The following is a 23314-nucleotide window of genomic DNA, read 5'->3' as shown; positions in this document are numbered from 1 at the left end:
GAATGTTTTGAGGTTGCAACTAATAGGATAGATAAGGGGATCTAATAGATACATATTTAAATTTGCAAAATAAATTCCATAAGGTACCATGTAAGAGGTAATAACATAAAATTAATGTTCATCAAATTGGGGTAATATATTGGATCAAGGATTAATTAACAAATAGAAAACTGAATCAAAATAAGTGGGTAATAATCAGTTTAAGAGACATTAACCAGTGAGCTATTGCCAATGTCAGAGCTTGGGCTTACACTTTATAACTGAGATAAATGATTTAGACTGGGGACTAGGCATATAAGTGTCCATTTTCTGATGAGGATATAAACTTAGGCGGGAAAGCATACCAAGAGGAGGATGGAGTGACATGCAAAAGGTTTAGGTAGGTTGAGTAATTTGAGCATACTGCAGATGGAATTACAGAGAGATGTTTTCTTAACCTCACTCCCAAATCAGCATCTGCTTCTCAGCTCTTTTACATTCTAACCTGCACCTCTATGTCATCTAAACTTTGTATCAATTTCACCCCGATTTTTTGCAAATTCCGAATCTATTTCAATAGTGCATCACATAGAAGTAAAAACCTCTGGAATCTTCAAAAAGCTTAACATCTCTCAACAATCTGAACATTTGGTCATCAAAATTGAAAACACTTCAAAAAAATATTGATTTTCTCTTTCATTGACATTTAAGCTAGCCCCTGGTATAACTAACACAAATGTTATCTGTATATTGCAATGGTTAACATTGAAAAGGATACAAAGAAATCCACCAACAGTACTCCAAAGCTACCTAATAGCCAGGCCAGATGATGGAGGATGTATTTTTTGGCTGATACTTTGTTTTCGGGTACTTTCACTGCCACACTCAGTCCGTAAGTTGTATTACCCAACATTGCCAGTGCAAACAGCAAATAGGATGTACCTTCTGTGGATTTCCTTTGGAACTGCAATGATCAGAATATATAAACCATGCCTTTGTTTAATACAGTGAACTTGTAGTCTAGCCATTCATAAGGAAATAAAGGCTCCTTTAAATATTAAACAATAAAATTGTTATTATTGAACCCTTCTGGCAAGCCACATTTGCATATTGCAAAATAAATTATTGTATAATATCACCATCAGATCAAGACAACTGATTTTTGACCAATTACAGTAACATGGATTTCAACAAGAAACGGCACAGTGGCTCAGTGGTTAGCACTGCTGCCTCACAATGTCAGGGACCTGGGTTCAATTCCAGCCTTGAGTGCCTGTCTATGTGGAGTTTGTGCATTCTTTCTGTGCCTGCATGGATTCCCTCTGGGTGCTCTGGTTTCCTCCTGCTGTCCGAACATGTGTAGGTTAGGTGGATTGACCATGCTAAGTGACACATAGATGAGATGGGTTAGCCAAGGGAAATGCAGGATTACAGGGATAGGTTTGGATGCTGATCAGAAGGTCAGTGTGAACGTAATGGGCCGAATGGCCTGCTTCCACACTAGGGATTCTGTGAAGTTCAGTCCCTAAATGGAAAGGTTCATAATTCACAATGTGCTGACTGCATGGACTATGAGGATATTATTTTTGTGTTAGCAAATTCCAGGGTTGCAGTTTGAATTCTTGTGCTTCTCACCGAAGGGAAGTAATAAGTAAATAAATGTTGTATTCTTTGGTAACACCATGATGACAATACAGGAAGAATGAAAACGAAGGAAATAGTGTTTTTTTCTGATTCTGAACAAACCAAAAAGCCAAGACTCAATAAATTTCTTACATTTTTGTACAGCTGTGGAAAACGAGAGCCAAGATAAAATATGCAGGACATGTAGCCACTGATGTAACCCATGAATTCAACAATGTCAAAAGTACCCTGGAAAACAGGAAAACAAAACAATTCACACATAATCTGTGTCAAAATTAAATGAATATTATAAATCTAAATAAACTAGAAGCTACAAAACATAATATTTGTTCACAGTTAATGTTTTTAAATTTCCAGGAATAAAATACAAAAGATATGCAGATGACAAGCAAGATTTTGACAATGTTAAAGACTTGTTTGAGTTTTTGAAATTTTAAGTAAATAGCATTTTCTTTCAGGAGTACATTAAAAACAAATGAATGGAATTAAAACAATGCCAGTGTTAACACAAACCCTTTGTCCTGGATGACTCCTATTATGGTGAGATATTCTCAATAAATGTAATATAGTCACCATTGCAATCGCACATAACAGAACCCAGCAAACACAGAACCACTTCAACAGGGAAATCGCTGAAAGACAAAATATACCAGGGCTTATAAAAGTTGAAAACAAAGATCTCCATAACATAGCAGTTGAATAGATGTAAAATATATACACATGGCAAAAAACATGAATGTGGTATTGTTGCTCTGTTGGAGGGAAAAAAAAAGCTATTAATATATAGAATGTGGGAGGTAAAATAACTTGATGGCCATTGAAAAAAAGTACATGTTCCATTGATCAAAACACTCTTGTACTAAGGCAGACACTATGTCCTAAGATACAGTATGAATGCAGTCTCAGGTTACATGAGCATGAACTACACTGCTACTGAGACTGTTAACAGTACACTAGCCCTAGCTCTATCTCCCACAAACTCCACTTTCATCCAGTCCCCATGACAGCATCATAGTGGATGGTGCTTACTGAGTTCCAAGGACTAACCCTTACAGAACCTTTTAGACCCTGTTATAACATTTCCCCCAAAACAATTGATTGTTATCATTATTATATTGGTCGTTATTATATTGTTTACATCTACCACCACCTCATCTCTCCACACACCTTTTACTTTAAAACATGTTCCCTTTGGAATCGGAAGAGTGGGAATACATTAACTTGGTGTTTCTGACGGTCTCAGGCCTGTGGTCCCTCTTGGACTAAAGAGACTTTAATCCCTTACATTTGTTACATGGAAGACTCTGGTTATGATCATAACTGATAGTAATATTGGACAAATCAGATCCAAACATGAAACCTGACTTTATTGATTTTTTTTATTTTTGCAGTTGGCTATTCTGGCGGTTAGTCACTGAAACATATTCACGTGAGGATACAGATGTTCTTTAATATCAGAACTTAACTATTTTTTGTGAAATAAAGTTATGTACATATAGAAAATAGAACGACGGTACCCACGAAAATCAAAACTAAAGTTTCAATATGCTTCCCAACACCATCCATTAAACTAAATCCGACAAAAATAAACACTCTTGGCTCAGTTTTTTATTAAGTCTCTACTTAACACTTTCCAGTTTCTCTCCTTCAGGGCTGTTAAGATTTGGTTTTTAAGATTCCTTTCCAGGTTCACTGGCATGAATCTCTCATAATTCTGATAGCCTAAACATTCTCAGTTATAAAACAACTTGAAGAATTTGATACAAACTCTCCCAAGTTGGAAGCTCCACAGTAAAACACTTATGCTGAGATGACAGGTTCTCCTGAAGAGACTGCTAGGAGACACTGTCCTACATTCTGAACTAAAACTTTGAATCATTTGTTTTGAAGCCAAAACTAAGTTAATAGCCTTAATGTGTTTATTCTGCCTTTCATAAACCCAAAGGTGTAAACATTTTATCCGTTGCAGGGGCTCGCCCAGGCATTCACTTCATTCACATGCCTTCTTGGAACAAACATATTTAGGTCGCTATCCAAATGCGACCTTTTACAAAAAACTTGACTGATATGATCCACACGTCCACATTATTTTGAAATTCAAATTCAGAAGTACTATGTAAACATACATTCCACTTTTCATCACATTTCAGTGGTGTACCTATATTCTTTATAGCTGTCATTTTTGCTCCTTGCTGTAGCAGACATTTAAAAAAAAACTTCAATATTTGCTCATTGTTAATCCTTTCTTAATGGTATCTTCCATGAAACTCTTTGTACCACATCTTCAATTTGTGTCAATGGAATTTGGTTCTAATTCCAACTACAGAGCTGAGTTGAAGTAGGTGAAGTTAACAGTTCAACTTCTTCATCATTTTTGAGTTTTCTCCTGTCCATTCAGTGATTGAAATATTGCTGAAACCAGCTAGTTTACTTACGTGGAGATTCATTCTTGTTTGATGTGATAACCTTCATTGTTGGGAAGTCTTTTTTGCAAGGTGGGGATGTCAGATATGAACGGATTCCTTCTTAACCACATTAGCACCTAATGTCAGACTTGACATTATCATAAATAATTGTCCATTGTGCTGTGTTGCAATCTGACTCCATTTAGTTCCAAAAGCTTCTATTGATTTGTGTCATGTAGGTGGTGTAAATATTGCCTCTTTGTTTGCACTTAATTATGAACTTAGTTGCAATTTGGAATCTGAAATTTCTTCAGTTTTGAATGCAATGGAAAACATATCAGCCAATTACCTCTGCCCATCCCATTTATGGTAGAAAACGTTTAATTACAGTATAACTTTAGGACATTCTATATTTTTTTTTGCTTGGATTCTACCATGAGCTTACACAGTCTAGTGAAAGTTACTGCCAGCTTTTTCTTAATCTTTTGTTGTTTAACCTCTTTTACCTTTTGAATGAGACTATGAGATCTTAACCTCTGAGTAAAAAGTTTTGACTGTGAAGTCCATAACCCCTTTCTAGTACTTGGATTTCTTATGTTGGAGATACCCCCAGACCATGTAGCTGGATTGTTGCTTGTTGTAAGCAGAGTTTTGTCAATGAAGGCTATGTAACACTTTCTCTCATGTCTAACTTGGAATTTGTGAGATGGCCATAGATATATATGTTTGTATGCCAAAAACATTTGGTCTAGGTCACTAATATCCCTTGGGAAATTTTGAATTTAACTTCTACTGGAAACTAATTTTACTCCAATTAAAGTTTTCATTGGATAGCTCTTCTGTCTTTTGCTCTACTGAGACTGTGTCCTGTTTAAGGCAGATTGCTGAAAGTGACCAACTTTCTTGTAAGAAAAGCAACTGGTGTGAAAAGCTGGGTGCTCATTATGCCCATGAGGTTTCTTTCTTCCACTGCATTGAATCAAACTTTCCTTGATTGGTGTCCATCCTATCTGCTGCACTAGCTGATTTGAGTTTGTATCTTAAATAAATAGATTCCAATGATCTCCTGTACCAAATTTTTATCTTCTCTTCTTCGGAGTGAGCTGTTTTGCTTCTGCACCTCTTCTTCACTTACCATCTGAATGGCTTTCTCTAAAATTAGGTCTTCTTTGAACTAGAATAAATTTGAGAAAGGCTCATCAATAAACCAAACAATAATTTGGTTTCTTATGAATTCAAGTAACTATAACCACATCTCTCCACTAACCTATAGAGTCATACAACACGGAAACAAACCCTTTGGCCCCATACTGATCAGCTGTTCCAATCTGTCCTATTTTGCCAGCATTTGGCCCATATTGCTCTAAACCTTCTCTATTCATGCATGAAAAAGTTACCTCTCAGGTCCTTTTTAAATCTTTTCCCTCTCAACTTAAATCATGCCCTCTAGTTTTGGACTCCTCTATGCTAGGAAAAAGACCTTGGCTATTCACTTTATTCACAGCCCTCATGATCTTATTAACCTTTATAAGGCCACCCCTCATCCTCTGATGCTCCAGGGAAAATATGCTCAGCCTATTCAGCCTCTCCCCATAACTCTAATCCTCCAACCCCGACAACATCCTTGTAAATTTTTTTCTATACTGTCTCAAGTTTAACAACATCCTTCTGATAGAAGGGGGTGACCAGAAATGCATGCAGTATTCTAAAAAGTGATCTCACCAATGTCCTATACATTCACCAAATAACATCTCAACTCCAAAACTCAATGCACTGACCAATGAAGCCAAGCGTGCCACGTAGGAGAAAGTGGGGACTACAGATGCTGGAGATCAGACTCGAGAGTGTGGTGCTGGAAAAGCACAGCAGTTCAGGCAGCATCTGAGGAGCAGGAGAATCGATGTTTCGGGCATAAGCCCTTCATCGGGATGAAAGGCTTATGGCCGAAACGTCGATTCTCCTGTTCCTCGAATGCTGCCTGACCTGATGTCCTGTTCCAGCACCACACTCTTGACAAGTGTGTCAAATGCTTTCTTCACCACCCTGTCTATCTGTAACACCACTTCCAAGGAACTGTGCACCTACACCCCTAGGTCTCTTTATTCAGCAACACTCCTCAGGGCTTGCCATTAACTGTAGAAGTCCTACCCTGGTTTGCCTTACCAAAATGAAACACCCCACATTTATCTAAATTAAACTGCATCTGCCACTCTTTGGCCTACCTGATCAAGGTCCAATTTTATTCTGAGATAATCTTTTCCACTGTCCATTATACCTCCTATTTTGGTGTCAGTATTATTAATTATTGATGATTTCATTAATAATGTATGGATTCACCTGAATGTGGCAGTCTTTTAATGGATCTAACTTGTTTCAGAATTTTATTACTTATGTTGAAATAATTGTCAAAGGTGTTCAAAATCTCTTTGAATTTCTATGTTATCCTCTTCTTCAGAAATTCAATTTTGTGTTCTACCCAGATCTGAAATTGCTTCTTAATGTGGTCAGGTATTTTATCTTCCCTAAAGATTTTTTAAAATCCATAGTAAGAGCAATTCCCCTGAGCTTTGCTGCTGTACTGGAACATTTTCCCAGACCTTGTGACTGTAACAGAGGCTTTCCCACCTTTGATGGTGGAAGGAAGATTTCCGATTCTTTGGAAGCTCACTTGGACTCCAGCCGCATCCTAATTTGTTTATAAAGCCCCCAATGCTTATCTGCTATAGGTGGCTTGGTTAAAGTTTTCCAAAGCTCTCCTCTCCCAGAATATATGCAGACTTTTCTTTCATTCCCTTCTTGGTGTACGTTTTCCAGTCCTGCCTTTTGTGTGCTATGATGGCAACACCCAAATGTAGCTGTTATTTACTGCCCTTTCAGCCTGAATTATTGCATAGTTAAGGTTTCTGTGTTGTACGAGGAATTTTGGATTTGACTCCATAATGTTTGGGCAGCTCAAATCTAGAATCCTACAGACCATGACCTTGTAATGTAGCCAGTATGTAACTGCAGGTTTCTTCTGTTCCTGTTCCTGCTCCACATAAGGTCAGAAGTGGGGGTGTTCACCAATATTGGATATCTTTCAACACCACTTGCAACTCCTCAGATACTGAAGAACTCCATGTCCAAATACAGAAAGACTTGGACAATATCCAAGCTTGGGCTGAAAAGAGGTAAGAGTGACATTTGCACCACACAAATGCAATGATTATTTCCATTGAGAGAATCTAACGACTGTCCCTTGACACTCAATAGCACTGTCTTCACTGAAACACTCACTATCAACATTGTTGGGGTTGGCATTGGCCAGAAACTGAACTAGACTAACCATACAAATAGAGTTGCTGCAAGCACATGTCAGAGGCTTGGAATACTGCAGTGAGTAACTGACCTTCTGAGCTCTAAAGCCTGGCCACCATCTGGAAAGCTCAAGTCTGGAGGATGATGGCATACTCCCCAAATGCCTGGATGATTGTAGCTCCAGCAACACTCATGATATTTGACACTAGCCAGGCCAAAGCTGTGCGCTTGATTTGCACCACAAGCATCCACTCTCTCCACCACTGACTTGCTCAGTAGCAGCAGTGTATACCATCAAAAAGATGGACTGCATAAAATCACCAAAGCTCCCCTGACAGCACATTCCAAACCCACAACCATTTTCATACAGAAAGACAAGGGCAGTAGACACGTTGGAGTATTATTACCTGTACATTCCCCCCCTCCCCGTCACCATCCTGAATTGAACATATATCACTGTTCCTTCATGTTGTTGGGTCAAACTCCTGGAATTCCCCATGTAACAGCATGGTGAGCCTACAGTACATGGACTGCAGCGGTTCAAGAAGGCAATTCACCACCACCTTAAGGGCAATTAGGGATGGACAATAAATGATGACCCAGCTAACAATGCTCACATCCCATGGAGACAATAAAAAAGATCTTCTTTCAGGGATTGTTTATTGTATTTGCTTTTGTCAGCAATCAGCAGCATGTTTTTCTCTAGAAGCTTACCAGATCACTAGCATGGATTTTTCTTCGCTTTCCCTTGAAACAGTATGTTCTAATTTATTCCAGTTGTCACCCTTGAGAAATAGTGTTGATTTAAACTGCTCAGTATGTTGAGGTAGTAGTCTACTGTTGCCACCATGTTGTGTGTGGGTTCCTTCAAGTCCATAATGGTCGAATGTGAATTGGAATATCCATCTTGAAAGCTTTCCAACATATGTTGAAAAATAACAACATGTTATGTTGTCCTTGGTGTTAGGGAAAGAGTGGCTGTTTCAGTCAGAGTTTTGACATGGTGCAGCATCAAGAATTTTTAGCCTCTAGCTTCATTCTTGTAGCAAGCAGTTGGTCAGATGGAATGAGGAAATATATTTATGACAGTGATCTTTGATTTTTGTATAAGTGTTACCAGTGCCATACTTGCTTTACTTTTTCATTTCCCACAAACGATGTAAAAAGTTATTATTCACTGTTGGCTTTGGACATGGTTCACAGCTTGGTTTCAAATATGGTGTTGGTGGTTCAAATCCCAGCAGCAAGGACTTCCATTGCTGGTCAGTTCACAATAGCGGGAGCGCTTTACCATGGAGATGTATGAACTGAGTAGCAGAGAATTTTGTGAGACAGCTCACAGAGAGAAACATTCTATGAAACTCTCCTAAACTGACACTGAGCTGATATAAGTAAAATTCAGTGCAGAATTTCTGCCCTGAGACAAATAGCTCTTGCTGCAATGTCCCTGTTGTTCCTTATGATAATTTACTTCTGGAATTTAATTTGTTTCATCAGTTCTAGCCAAGCAATTCATTTAAGCCAAAAATTTAACCCATGTGTGAGGATAACCACACATTCACCTGATAATCAGTATAGAATGTTGAATAAACAAGACTTAACAATGAGATTTAATTACCATGAGGTATTTGGATTTGTCTGTAATATTGGGCTAAATTTTCTGAATAGCAAGCATAAGCAGCTTGACACTTTGCTCCTTGTCTTTAAAATGAAAGGAAACAGCACTGCCTTTTTGACAGGAGATTTTAATTACAGTTCCTTCTGAAATGCAGAGTTATACTACCATTCTAAAAGGTCCCTGGAGCATAGAACAATCAGAAGGGAAACCACACACTCTCACAGCAGTCAATTACCATATCCTGTCACTTCAAGGTCCAGCCACATTGACAGCTCTGATGAAAAGGTATGTATATAAGGTAAGTCTGAGGGTAGGGTGCTGAGAGGGTTGAATACCAGGTGGGTAGGGGTAGGATGTCAGGGGATCACCGTGCAAGTTGGTAAGGGGTAGTTGGCAGGGTGGTACAACGGCTCAATGGTTAGCATTGCTGCCTGACAGAGTTAGGAACCCAAGTTTGATTCCAACCTCAGGTGACTGTCTGTGTGGAGTATGCACATTCTCCTCATGTTTGCATGGATTTCCTCCGCGTGCCTCGGTTTCCTTCCACAGTCCAAAGATGTCCAGATTAGGTGGACTGGCCATGGTAAATTACCCATAGTTTCCAGAGATGTGCATGATAGGCAGAATATCCACAGTAAACGCAGGGTTACGGGGATAGGATGAGATGCTCTTCAGAGGTGGATGCAGACTCAGTGGGCCAAATGGCCTTTTTTCCATACTTCAACAATTTTCTGATTCTAAATAGAGAGCCATGTGGGTCGAGGATACGTGCAATGGGATAGGGTTTTGGTAAGCAAGGGTGCTAAGGGGTAAGGTGGCAAGTGACCAGGTAGGTGATGCTGTCTTTAATTTAGGTCTGAGTGGAAGGTATTGAGTTTGGCAATTTGTCCTGTGGGGTGAGGGGGAGTGAGCGGTGTCAGGTGAATGGGGATATGGGCATCAAGTCCAATGCATGCAAAATGGTGATGAAGTTGGGGAAGCTGGGGGTGTGTTGTGTGCTAGGGAGATGGAGCAGGCATTGTTAGGTCTGGTGGCCAGGGGAACAGAGATCCAGTCGCATGAGGGGTCAGGCCCACAACAAAGGGCTATGGGGTCTTGGAAGACTGGGAACAGTGTGTGGGTCACAGAGTCTGAGGAGTGTGGGGTCTGAGTCTTTGGGGTGTAAAAGGAAGGCTGGCAGCTGGTTAAGTGGTTACTCAGGAGTTTGGCTAGGTTTTTAACAATTTAACTTTTTCGGAGTAATGATTTTGATTAACAGTAACAAAACTCTCTGAATTCTCCAAATTAAATAGAGACATTCAGAGGACTCTCGGTTTGGGGAATTGGCCTATTAGTGAAATCTTCAATTTCATAGGCAATTCCTCCAGAATCTGCTATGGACCTTAAGAATCTGCCTTAAGATCCATAGGCACAATTATCACGTTTGCTACAGAACTAATTGTCTGGCCATAGGAAAATCAGGGTCATTGTATTTTTCTTAGACACCATGCAGCACTTCAGTTGGGTCTTGCTCTATCAGCATAAAATATATTGGAAACATTTCCAATTGCAAGATGCTTGAATAATGCTTCCACCCAAAAGATCATCATACCCAGAAATTCTCCATCTGCACTGCATTCTGAATTTTTAAACGCAACACAAAAATGCCTGACCTAGATGTAGCACAGCATTCTGTGGCACATCATGCTGGTAACATTCACTATGTTGTTACATAACATGATACATGCAAAACATAATGATCCACCCTCAGAAAAAATATTTCCCTAACCTTTTGTTAAATTCAGCATTAAACTTTTAACAATGTATTTGAACATTGAAGTATATAGAAATTCAGTTAATATTTAACAGTTAATAGTTAATAAAACAGAAACATAGTCAAGTCATAATGAAACTCTAATCAGTGTTTATTTTTAAACAGTATTTTTTAAATAGAAAGAGGGTGTCACTGGTAAAGCCTGTATCTATTGCCCATCTCTAACTGCCCTTCTGAAAGTGGTGGTTAGATTACTTCTTGAACTGCTACATTTTATACACTGTTGATGTATTTGCAGTGCTGTTAGGATTTTGGTCTTGTAACAATGAACTCAGATATCTTTCAAAATTAATGTGATGTGAGACTTAGAGGGGAACTTGCAGGTGGTGATATATTTCTGAACTTTAAGCCCAACCAGTGACAATGAGAATCACCCTTGACACAAGGAATTGCTAATGATTATTTCCAAGTAACGATAAAGTGCAAAGAAAGCCAAGGTTCAATACATTGAACTACATAAAATATATGCTGTTCAACACCTTGTTTGTGCTGCATCTGTGCTCCATGTGAATTAATTGAACTGGCTGTTGGTAAGGCCAGATGCAATTCTGTGTACAATTTTGGTCTGTCTATTTAAGAACGGATTGGAGGAGGTTCAAAAGAGGTTCACTAGGCTGATTCCTGGGATGAAGGGATTAATTTATCAAGAAAGGCTAAACAAGTTAGGTCTCTATTCATCAGAGTTTAGAAGAATGACCTTATTGAAACATACAAGATTCTGAGTGGCTTGACAGGGTAGACATTGAGAAGATTTTCCACAAGTAGAGGGATCTTGAACTAATGGATATAGTGACAGAATAAGGGGACACCCTTTTAAAAGTGAGATGCAAGGGGATTTATTCTCCCAGAAGATGGTGAATTCTTTACCTCAGAGTGTTGTGGAAGCTAGATCACTGAAAGGATTTAAAGAGGGAGGAGATAATTTCTGAATACTTCAAAAACTAAGAGCTGTAATGAGCTAGAATGGAAGAGGAGTTGAGACCTGGAGCAGATCAGCAATGATCTTGTTGAACAGCAGGACAAGATTGAGGGGCTGAATCGCCTACGTTTTACATCCTTATAAAACCTATACCCACTCCAATCACCTCTTCCATCCTGCCTTCCAAACTCTCAATTCACTTCTCCCTTATTATGCATCAACTCTAAATGCACGAATGCTATTTTAAATAATTCCAGGTAGTGGGGAGCTCCCAATTCTCCCTACACAGAGAAATTATTTTGTTGTTTTTTACTTTATTTGTTGGTACTGTTATGAGGATGTGGGTGTACTGTACCTTAAAGAGAGTTAAAAGCTAGCAGTGACAGCACCATGTGTTCTGAATAAGAAACAATGTAACACTGGGTCGAAAGCTAGATTAGCTGGGTTGCCTGGAAACAACAAAACAGATTCGAATTAGGCCAATCAGTTTAAAATTAACTCCAACAAATACCAAACTCTAATCCAGTTTGAATTTAGTATATTGACAATCTTAAAAGCCAGTGGCGCAATCCAATGCTTTGGATAGCACATGTGCAGGCAGATTTAAACTTGAGACAGACTGGGAATGCAGCAAAAAGGAAGGATAACTTAGGACATCTTATGACTTCCAATATCTCTAATGATAAGAAAGTTAATATTAAGGCACTTTACCTGAATGCTCGTAGCATTCGTAACAAAGCAGACGAACTAATCGCACAGATCATCGTGAATGATTATGATGGGGTAGGCATCATACAGACGTGGTTACAGGGGGGTCAGGACTGGCAGTTAAACATCCAAGGGTTTTCAACTTATCGAAAAGACAGGGAGGTGGGCAGAGGGGGCGGGGTTGCCTTGTTAGTTAAGAACAAAATTAAATCTATGGTGCTGAATGACATAGCGTCGGATGATGTGGAGTCTGTGTGGGTGGAATTGAGGAACCACGAAGGCAAAAAAACCATAGTGGGAGTTATGTACAGACCTCCTAACAGTGGTCAGGACCAGGGGCGCAACATGTACCGGGAAATAGAGAAGGCATGTCAGAAAGGCAAGGTCACAGTGATCATGGGAGACTTCAATATGCAGGTGGACTGGGTAAATAATGTTGCCAGTGGATCCAAAGAAAGGGAATTCATGGAATGCTTACAGGATGGCTTTTTGGAACAGCTTGTCATGGAACCCACAAGGGAGCAGGCTATTCTGGACCTAGTGCTATGTAATGAACCAGACTTTATAAAAAATCTTAAAGTAAGGGAATACTTAGGAAGCAGCGATCATAATATGGTAGAGTTCAGTCTGCAGTTTGAAAGAGAGAAGGCAAAATCGGATGTAATGGTGTTACAGTTAAATAAAGGTAACTATGAGGGCATGAGAGAGGAACTGACGAAAATAGACTGGAAGCAGAGCCTAGCAGGGAAGACAGTAGAGCAAAAATGGCAGGAGTTTGTGGGTAAAATTGAGGATACTGTACAGAGGTTCATCCCCAAGAAGAGAAAGATTATCCGGGGAGGGATTAGACAGCATTGGCTGACGAAGGAAGTCAGGAAATCTATCAAAGAAAAAGAGAGAGCCTATAAAGTGGCCAAGAGCACTGGGAAATCAGAAGATTGGGAAGGCTACAAAAACAAACAGAGGATAACAAAGAGAGAAATAAGGAAGGAGAGGATCAAATATGAAGGTAGGCTAGCCAGTAATATTAGAAATGATAGTAAAAGTTTCTTTCAATACATAAGAAACAAACGGCAGGCAAGAGTAGACATTGGGCCACTTCAAACTGATGCTGGAAGCCTAGTGATGGAGATAAGGAAATAGCAGGAGAACTTAATAAGTACTTTGCATCAGTCTTCACAGTGGAAGACATGAGTAATATCCCAACAATTAAAGGGAGTCAGGGGGCTGAGTTGAGTATGGTTGCCATTACAAAAGAGAAAGTGCTAGAAAAGCTAAAAGGTCTTAAAATTGATAAATCTCCTGGCCCTGACGGGTTACATCCTAGAGTTCTGAGGGAGGTGGCTGAGGAAATAGCGGAGGCATTGGTTGAGATCTTTCAAAAGTCACTGGAGTCAGGGAAAGTCCCAGATGATTGGAAGATCGCTGTTGTAACCCCCTTGATCAAGAAAGGATCAAGGCAAAAGATGGAAAATTATAGGCCAATTAGCCTAACCTCGGTTCTTAGTAAAATTCTAGAATCCATCATTAAGGATGAGGTTTCTAAATTCTTGGAAGAGCAGGGTCGGATTAGAACAAGTCAACATGGATTTAGTAAGGGGAGATCGTGCCTGACAAACCTGTTGGAGTTCTTTGAAGAGGTGACAAGTAGGTTAGACCGGGGAAACCCAGTGGATGTGGTCTACCTAGACTTCCAAAAGGCCTTTGATAAGGTGCCACACGGGAGGCTGCTGAGCAAGGTGAGGGCCCATGGTGTTCGAGGTGAGCTACTGGTATGGATTGAGGATTGGCTGTCTGACAGAAGGCAGAGAGTTGGGATAAAAGGTTCTTTTTCGGAATGGCAGCCGGTGACAAGCAGTGTCCCGCAGGGTTCAGTGTTGGGGCCGCAGCTGTTCACATTATATATTAATGATTTGGATGAAGGGACTGGGGGCATTCTAGCGAAGTTTGCCGATGATACAAAATTAAGTGGACAGGTAGGTAGTACTGAGGAAGTGGGGAGGCTGCAGAAGGGTCTAGACAGTTTGGAGGAGTGGTCCAGGAAATGGTTGATGGAATTCAATATAAGCAAATGCGAGGTCTTGCACTTTAGGAAAAAGAATAGAAGCATGGATTACTTTCTAAACGGTGAGAAAATTCGTAAAGCCAAAGTACAGAGGGATCTGGGAGTGCTAGTTGAGGATTCTCTAAAGGTAAACACGCAGGTTGAGTCCGTGATTAAGAAAGCGAATGCAATGTTGTCAATTATCTCAAGGGGGTTGGAATATAAAAGCACTGTTGTGCTACTGACACTTTATAAAGCTCTGGTTAGGCCCCATTTGGAGTACTGTGTCCAGTTTTGGTCCCCACACCTCAGGAAGGACATACTGGCACTGGAGCATGTCCAGCGGAGATTCACACGGATGATCCCTGGAATGGTAGGTCTAACATATGAGGAACAGCTGAGGATCCTGGGATTGTATTCATTGGAGTTTAGAAGATTAAGGGGAGATCTAATAGAAACTTACAAGATAATACGTGGCTTGGAGAGGGTGGACGCTAGGAAATTGTTTCCGTTAGGCGAGGAGACTAGGACCCGTGGATACAGCCTTAGAATTAGAGGGGGTAAATTCAGAACAGAAATGCGGAGACATTTCTTCAGCCAGAGAGTGGTGGGCCTGTGGAATTCATTGCCACAGAGTGCAGTGGAGGCTGGGACGCTAAATGTCTTCAAGGCAGAAATTGATAAATTCTTGATGTCACAAGGAATTAAGGGCTACGGGGAGAATGCGGGTAAGTGGAGTTGAAATGCTCATCAGCCATGATTGAACGGCGGAGTGGACTCGATGGGCCGAATGGCCTTACTTCCGCTCCTATGTCTTATGGTCTTATGGGTGTATAAGACTGGGGAAAATTGAACAGTTGAGAGGAGAACTGACAAGCTACTGGCATGTAAAGACAGCCTGACAAATAGCTCTCTTAAAGATACCATTATCAATCAGTGACCAGTGAAGCAGAATCCCCAAGAAGAAAAGACGACAGGAATTCAGAGAAAACTGAAAGCTGCCTGGTTTTGAGATAAGAAGTTTTGTTTTGTATATCTTAATTGAGGATTTTATCAAACTAGTATTGTAGAAGGGGAAGGTAAAAGATAGAGGAAGGAGTTGTAAATAGTTGTTAGTTAATCATTCTCTGTTATATTTTAAGAAATAAAAGTTGTTAATTTTTACTTTAAATAGTTCTTGATCTCTCGAATTTTCACAGATTACCGCACGGGACAAATCTTTTCTGTGTGGCGGGTTTTAAATTAGCAGCGGGGTTTATCCTATGTCATAATTGTACTTACCATATATTTATGCATCTTGTCTTGGACTCACCAAAGCATGGAAATCCTTTATTACATTCAGCCTATCAAACTCTTTGATTATTTTGAAGACATTTATCAGATTCATTTTTAGCCTTCTCTTTTACAGAGAAAGTAACTCCCAAATCTGAATGAAACTACTAACTGAGGGAATTTGACCAAGTAAATTATGAGAACTTGGTTTTCAGTGACTGATATACAAACTGAAGACAACTGAAAAAAAGCACAGCAGATTTGAGAAAAATTTCTTTCTTTCTGGAATGCAATTCCTTCAGGGGTGATAGAAACTAGGAACAGGCGTTGGCCAATCAGCCCATGAAGCCAGCTCCATTCAACATGATCAACGGCTGATCTTCTATTATAATGCCATACTCTCTTTTTCTCCCTGTCCTTCTTGAAATCTATTTATTTCTTAAACATATTTAGCCACTTCAACTCCACAGTCTTCTGTGGTGGAGAACTTCACAAATTGACCACCCTCTGAGCAAAGAAATTCCTCCTTTATATCTGTCCAAAATGGATTGCTGCCTATCCTGAGACTGCAATCCCTTGTTCTTCAGGCCTCAGCCAGGGGAAACTTCCTTCCTGCCTCCAGTCTCTCTAGCCCATCAAAGCTTTGTATGTTTCAATGAGATCTCTCTACATCCTTCTAAACTCAAACGAGTACAGACCTAGTCAGATTCAATCATTACTTTTGTAAGGGAGTTAGATGTACAAAGGGGAACATTTTGCAGAGCTACAGAAGAGAAGCAAATAGTTGAATTAATTTGATAGTTGTTTTTCAAAGATTGGCTCAGTAACAATGGGCGCAATAGCATTTTTCTGTGCTCCCATTTCTTATGTTATAATGGCCTTTGCTCAATCCACTGTGATCCTTTCAATTTTGATTGCATCTTTGTAACTCATTTCTGTCTTTCCTCCAGTGTTCCAATATCTTTGTTATATAAATAAAAATAAGTATGATCTGATACCCATTACATAGACATGGCTACAGAGTGACTTAGATTGGGTCTTGAGTATTGAAGGGTACAGGACATTTATGAAGAATGGGAAGCTAGGAAAACATGAAGGGTGGCTCAGTTAATTAGCAATAGTCCTAGCACAATAGAAAGGGATGAACTATGTTCTGGAAATGAGGGCATAGGTTCAGTTTATGTGGAGATGAGAAATAATTACGGCAAGAGGCCACTTATGATGTACAGGTCTTCTGATGCATCCTTGATAAACAAGAATGTGAAAAGTTATGGGGATGGGTGGGAATGTGGAGAAATCAAATCAGCCATAATCTTATTGAATAGTGAAGGGGGCTTGAGGGGACATAGGACCTGCTCCTGTTCCTCATTCATCTGTTCATATTTCAGCATTTTCAGATTACTCAGAGGTGGATTGACATTGGTTAGAAATATCTTATATGATAAATTTACTTTCAATGGTTTTAAACCTAACTTCATCAAATGCCTCTTTTACACATTCTGAGGTTTCTATAAAGTTAGATGTCCAATTACTTCGCATTGCAGATTTTGCACTTGGCGATATGCCAAGAACCAGTAACTCAGAAGGGAGAGGACACTATTTAAAATTCCACCTGGAGTTGGCATTTGGATTCAAACAGAAACACTATCCACAAAAACTGCCTACATTGTTGGAAAAAGATGCAACAAATACCTATTTAAGTAAATTAAACAATATGAACCCAAATAATAACACTTACACCGAATAAAATATTGCTTGCTTCTGCTTTTCCTATTCTTCAGCTTATAATAGACAAATTGTGAGATCATCATATTGTCAAGGGTAACATAAAAATTAGCTGTAACAGTCTGTAATGAAAACAACACATTATAAGTTAATTGTTACAAATTCCCAGTAGAAGGATCCATATGTAAATAAGTTGTAGAAAGTGAAATTAGAACATCCATTACCATTAAATAACTTATTATGCTATCACGTAATGTAAGCGAGCATTACAAAAAGAAAGTTTGTGGTTTTAGCTCACCATATTTAAACATGCTTATAATATGATGCATAGCATATGAAGTATCATATTTTCTGAAATTTCATCAATCTTTGTCAGCATCAAGGATCTATTGTAAGTTTAGAATGTAAGCATTGAGGTATCCTATCTTGAACATGGCTATATTTTGTGTTTCACTGCTGGATCTCTTATTTGAATAGTGATAATATATTTAATGATTTCTCCAGCCATTTTAGATTGAGTTTTTCACAGTTTCTCAGTTGCAATAGTTAGCTAAGGTGTTCTGTCATTGCTCTTGAGCAGTGACCAAACAGATAATTACTAGGAATAAGTCACGAGATTATTCCTGCAGAAGGAAATTGGTCATTTGCCCTGGTTTTTTATGTAACGGAAGCAAAAACTTTTCATTTAAAATTATTTTTGGAACTTTTATAGTCCAAAATATCTTGCAAAGAAAAAAAAAGAATTAATTGCTTTTCATAAGGAGTTTAGGGAGAGGCCTGTCCACGTGTTTGTCAAGTGTTGGTGGCTCTGGAGAGTTGTTTTTTGTTGCAACTTTAATAGTTCAAAAATATGTGGGGAAAAAAGTGCCGTTGTAGCTGCTTGATTAACGACAGGGATCAGTATTTCTTTTCTCAGACCCAGACATTTGAAAGCTGTTTGATAGAAGATTTGAAGAGGAGGCTTTGTGCTTTTTTTAAAAAAAGTTTTACATTTTTATTTTGTTTTCTCTTTTACTTGGTTAATATTAAAGTCTGTGGGTAAGGAAGTGTAGTTTTTTTAATATCTAAGGTTCTTTTAAGAGCTGTTTCTTTAGAGGTTTAATGTCACTGGGGGCATACAGGGGACATAGGGTGTGATGGTTAGTAGATTTAGAGAGATGGTTACACTGCAGGGTCAGTCAGATAGATGGGTAGCTGTCAGGAAAAATAAGAATGTTGTTCAGATGTCTCCTGTGGCTATTCCTCTTTCTGCTTTGGGTACTATTGAAGCAGATAGTTTCTCTGAGGAAAGTACAAGTGGCAGTCAGATCTTGGTCACTAAGAATGAATCTTATGTTAAGCAGTATTTGTCAAGACTCTCCTGATTGGGCACAGACAGGAGATTTTGCAGCCATGACCATGAAACCAGGATAGTACATCGCCTTCCAGGTGTTAGAGTCAAGGATGTCTCAAAACAATTGAAGCATGTTGTCAAATGTTATCGTGAGAAGCCAGAAGTGGTTCTACACATTGGTAAAATGTGTAGGTTGAGGCTTTGCAGAGTGAATACACTTAGTGGGTTAAAAAGCAGAACCTCAAAAAGGTAGTAATCTCTGGTTACTCCTAGCGTCACAGTCCAATCCGAGTAGGAATAAAAAGATAGAGCAGATAAATCAATAGCTGAAGAGATGGTGCAACGTGCAAGGATTCAGATTTTTGGATCATTGGGATCTCTTCTGGGACTGAAAAGGCCTGCTCAAAAGGGATGGGCTTCACCTCAAATAGAAAGAGGCCAATATCCAGGAGGGGAGATTTGTTAGTTCTATTTTGGGAGCCTGTAAACTAGTGGGTGGGGAAGGGAGATCCTAAGTAACAATGAAAATGCAAAGGCAGATGAGGATGGTTCTGAATCAAAAAAGAACACATTAATTAGTAAAGACAGAGAGGAAGTCAATGAACGAGGTAACTACATTTTTTTCAATGCAAGGTGTCTTGCATGTAGGGCTGATGAACTCAGGGTATACATGGAAACATAGGACTGGATAATTCAAGATAATTTTCATATTTAAATATACCTACTAGGGAAGGAGCAAACCTTGACCTTGAGGGAAACAAGGCAGTGCAAGAGACTGAAGTGTTACTTTGGGATCACTTTGGGACTAATGATCAGAATTCTATTAGTTTTAAAATAGTTATAGAAATGGATAGGCCATTAATGCTCTTAATTGGAGTAAGACAAATGTTAATGGTATGAGAAAGGAATCTTCAAAAGTTGATTGGAGTAGACTGTTCACAGGTAAAGGGATGACTGACAAGTTGAAGGCTTTCAAAAGTGTGATAATGAGAGTTCAGAGGCATTATGTTCCTGTTAGACTGAAGAGTAAGGCTGTAAGAGTAGAGAATAATGGATGAATAAAGATATTGAGGTTTTGGTCAAGAAGAAGAAAAAGTCATACTTTAGACCTAGACAACTGGGATCAAACAAATCTCTTGAAGATTATAAAGGGTGTAGGGGCATTCTTAAGCGGAAAATCAGGAGGGCAAAAATGGGATACGTGAGATCCTTATCCTTATCTGCCAAGACTAAGCCAAAGAAATTTTACATTAGGAATGATGAAAGGCTTATGCACGAAACATCGATTCTCCTGCTTCTCGGATGTTGCCTGACCTGCTGTGCTTTTCCAGCGCCACAATCTTGGCTATGAATCTATGGTTGAATGTTTTGCCAGTGACAAAATGGTTAAAACAAGGGAGGTTTGGAAAAAAAAACAACTTGCAATCAGATTTGTTCAATGCAAGTTTACTTACCAATTGGCAAAAAACATTTTAATTCAATTTTATGGCTAGTTTGCTGAAATTGCAGAACTAAGCTACCATCGATTCATTTTGGGGTGTTGAGAAAAAAATGAACAAAATCAGAATACTGTCTCCCCTCCTTGAACATTCTTTAATCATACAGTCTGGGTGGAGTTTGCATATTCTCCCTGAGTCTGTGTAGGTTTGCTCTAGGTGATTAGGTTCACTGCAGTGTGGAAACAGGCCCTTCGGCCTAACAAGTTCACACTGACCCTCCGAAGAGTAACCCAGCCAGACCCATCTCCCTCTGACTAATGCATCCAACACTATGGACAATTTGGCACGGCCAATTCACCGGACCTGCACATCTTTGGAATGTGGGAAGAAACCGGGGCACCCAGAGGAAACCCACGTAGACACGGGGAGAATGTGCAAACTCCACACACACAGTTGCCCAAGGCTGGAATCGAACCTGGGACCCTGGTGTTATGAGGCAGCAGTGCTAACCACTGAACCACTGTGTTGCTCCGGTTTCCTCCCACAGTCCAAAGATGTGGAGGTTAGGTGGATTAGCCACGCTAAATTGCCCGTAGTGTTCAGAGATGTATAGCTTAGGTGGATTAGCCATGGGAATGCAGGGTTATAGGGATCAGGTAGGGAATGCCTGCTTCCATTCCATAGGGATTCTATGATTAACATATTCAAAATGCATAATAGGAAATCTATTGGGCAGCACGGTGGCACAATGGTTAGCACTGCTGCCTCACAGCGCCAGAGACCTGGGTTCAATTCCCGCCTCAGGCGACTGACTGTATGGAGTTTGCACATTCTCCCCGTGTCTGCGTGGGTTTCCTCTGGGTGCTCTGGTTTCCTCCTACAATCCAAAAATGTGTAGGTTAGGTGAATTGGCCACGCTAAATTGCCCGTAGTGTTAGGTGCAGGGGTAAATGTAGGCGAATGGGTCTGGGTGGGTGCGCTTCGGCGGGTCGGTGTGGACTTGTTGGGCCGAAGGGCCTGTTTCCACACTGTAAATTATCTCATCTAATCTAATCTAAAAATTTATGCAATATCTATGGTTCTATCAAATAGCACAAATTTATTTACCTGGATAAGCAGCTGATTGGTCAAATAGCAGCCAATAAAATTGGTAATGTCACCACAGACCCAACAAAGCAGAAATCCCACTGACAGTGCGTGATCCACCTTCTCATTCTTGTAAGCCACATACATTTGCCTAAATAGCAATGAAATTAGCACAGTACAATTTTATTTTTATAGAATAAAACTTTGTGACATTTTAAAAATATATATAAATCTTCCATTGCTAAGTTGTTGACAATGCTCATAAACAGACTCTGAACTGCTTCTTAAAGGAAGTATGCAATACTGTTTCATTACTCCTTGACCTTATATCTATCTACCATTCCAAATCATCATGGATAAAATTCAGGAAACATATATGAAATTAAATAATGTTGCATCTTTTGTTAAATTCACTACTAAAAACAACACTTGGCTTGAAAAAAGTCATTATATTTAAGGTCCCTTAACCCCTTATAAAAACAAATATCTTCAAAGAGTTTATAACCACTTGGAGCTGTCAATCAAACCATAAACTGACAGTCACCCCTTTGTGATAATGAAAAGTTATGAATTCTCTCATGCAGCATTCATTCAGTAATGACAGCCCTCATGCTTATGTCAATAGACAGAATTAAATTGCTAGCGCTATCTCACTTAAAAAAAAATGCTGCAACAAGTTATTTTCCTGATATAGTTAAATGTCAGGAATTTTCAATTCTGGGACAGTTTTGACAGCTCTTGTGACAGATTTCTCAACTGTTCCAATTGTTTTTTAAAACACAGATTAACATTCACTTTTAACAATCCCAAAGGCACCTTACCTCTCCCAAAGGTTATAAAATCCTTGAGTCAGAATATCAGAGCAGCACAGAAACAAGCTCTTTGGCCCACCATTGACAATATTGCCCATCAAGCACCTGCCTACTCTAATCCCAGCTCCTGGCATGTAGCCTTGTGTGCTATGACATTTCAAATGCCAATCTAAATATATCTTAAATGTTGCGATGTTTCCCATCTCTAGCACCCTTTCAGATGGCAAGTTCCAGATGCCAACCATCCTCTGGGTGAAACAATTTCTCCTTAAATCCTCTTTAAACCATCCACTCCTTAACTTAAATGTATGCCCATCAGTAATTGATCCCTTTTAGTCCTATCAACCCAATTACGTCCCTCATAATCTTGTGACCTAAATCCCTGCTCCAAAAGGTGTGCTGGAATGATATACAAAAATGTATTGCACCTCTCCAAAAGGGTCCTCTGCCTCCCCAAGGAAATCTCTCATCTTTCTCCTAAAGCTATAGAGTCTGCAAATTGTGTGGACTTCCCACTGATTAAAATCTTATCTGACACAGGCAAATGTACTTTAGCATATATAGTTACCTCAGTGAACCATGGATGTATAAGTTTGAACTCAACCCCATTCCCTTCGCTGCAAAATGGCAGGTCTGAGATCAGAGACACATAATAGATGCCTCTATAGATGTGTAGAGCCTCTCCATCTGCCCCCAAAAAAATTAGTCAAAGGGTAGAATTTAATGGTCTTGACAATGAAAATATTACCACAGCCTTTTCCTGGAATAAAGGGTAAAAACAATGACTGTAGATTCTGGAAACCTGACTCTGGATTAGTGGTACTGGAAGAGCACAGCAGTTCAGGCAGCAAGAAGATTGGAATTTTCTTGGGTCCAGTTATTTATATGTAGGATGGTATTTTTCAATAATATTGATTTGACTCAGTACTCGTTAATTAAGTTGGAGTTCTGGCTCATTGTTAACTTGGATATTATCATTGGATAACTTGGATATTATCATTGATACATTATTCTGAGTCTGCATTACTTCTAGAAGCAAAGTCTGAATCAAATTAAACTGGGTACAGACCCTTGCAACATCAGGACAAAGCAAATATATTTCAGAAGACTAGAGACTTGATATTCAAGAATACACTGACAATAGCGTCAGATTTGGCCACAACGCTGTCTGATTAATCAGATAAATCCATCAGAGTGACAGCTATGTCTGTCTGTGATGG

At 39.4% G+C, this 23314-nt stretch overlaps 1 protein-coding gene across 8 annotated transcripts in view; it reads right to left on the bottom strand.

The window, feature by feature from the left end:
- The window catches only part of LOC122555908 (lysosomal amino acid transporter 1 homolog), a 48962-nt gene that overhangs the window by 5506 nt on the left and 20142 nt on the right, over positions 1-23314 (bottom strand). For 7 of the 8 annotated variants that reach the window (XM_087993246.1, XM_087993245.1, XM_087993244.1 and 4 more), the window contains 6 exons: positions 21304-21433; positions 17438-17546; positions 5164-5202; positions 2137-2255; positions 1756-1851; positions 758-943 (listed from right to left, as the gene is read on the bottom strand). In XM_087993246.1, coding sequence (XP_087849372.1) covers positions 758-943; positions 1756-1851; positions 2137-2255; positions 5164-5202; positions 17438-17546; positions 21304-21433 — 679 coding nt within the window. The remainder of the gene's footprint in view (positions 1-757; positions 944-1755; positions 1852-2136; positions 2256-5163; positions 5203-17437; positions 17547-21303; positions 21434-23314) is intronic. The other variant, XM_043702173.2, reaches the window with a different exon arrangement.

Source organism: Chiloscyllium plagiosum, unplaced genomic scaffold (genome assembly GCF_037043375.1).
Source record: "Chiloscyllium plagiosum isolate Xiang-an unplaced genomic scaffold, Cpla_swu_hap1 HiC_scaffold_13, whole genome shotgun sequence".
NCBI lineage: Eukaryota > Metazoa > Chordata > Chondrichthyes > Orectolobiformes > Hemiscylliidae > Chiloscyllium > Chiloscyllium plagiosum.
This window is presented reverse-complemented; position numbering and strand designations above follow the sequence as displayed.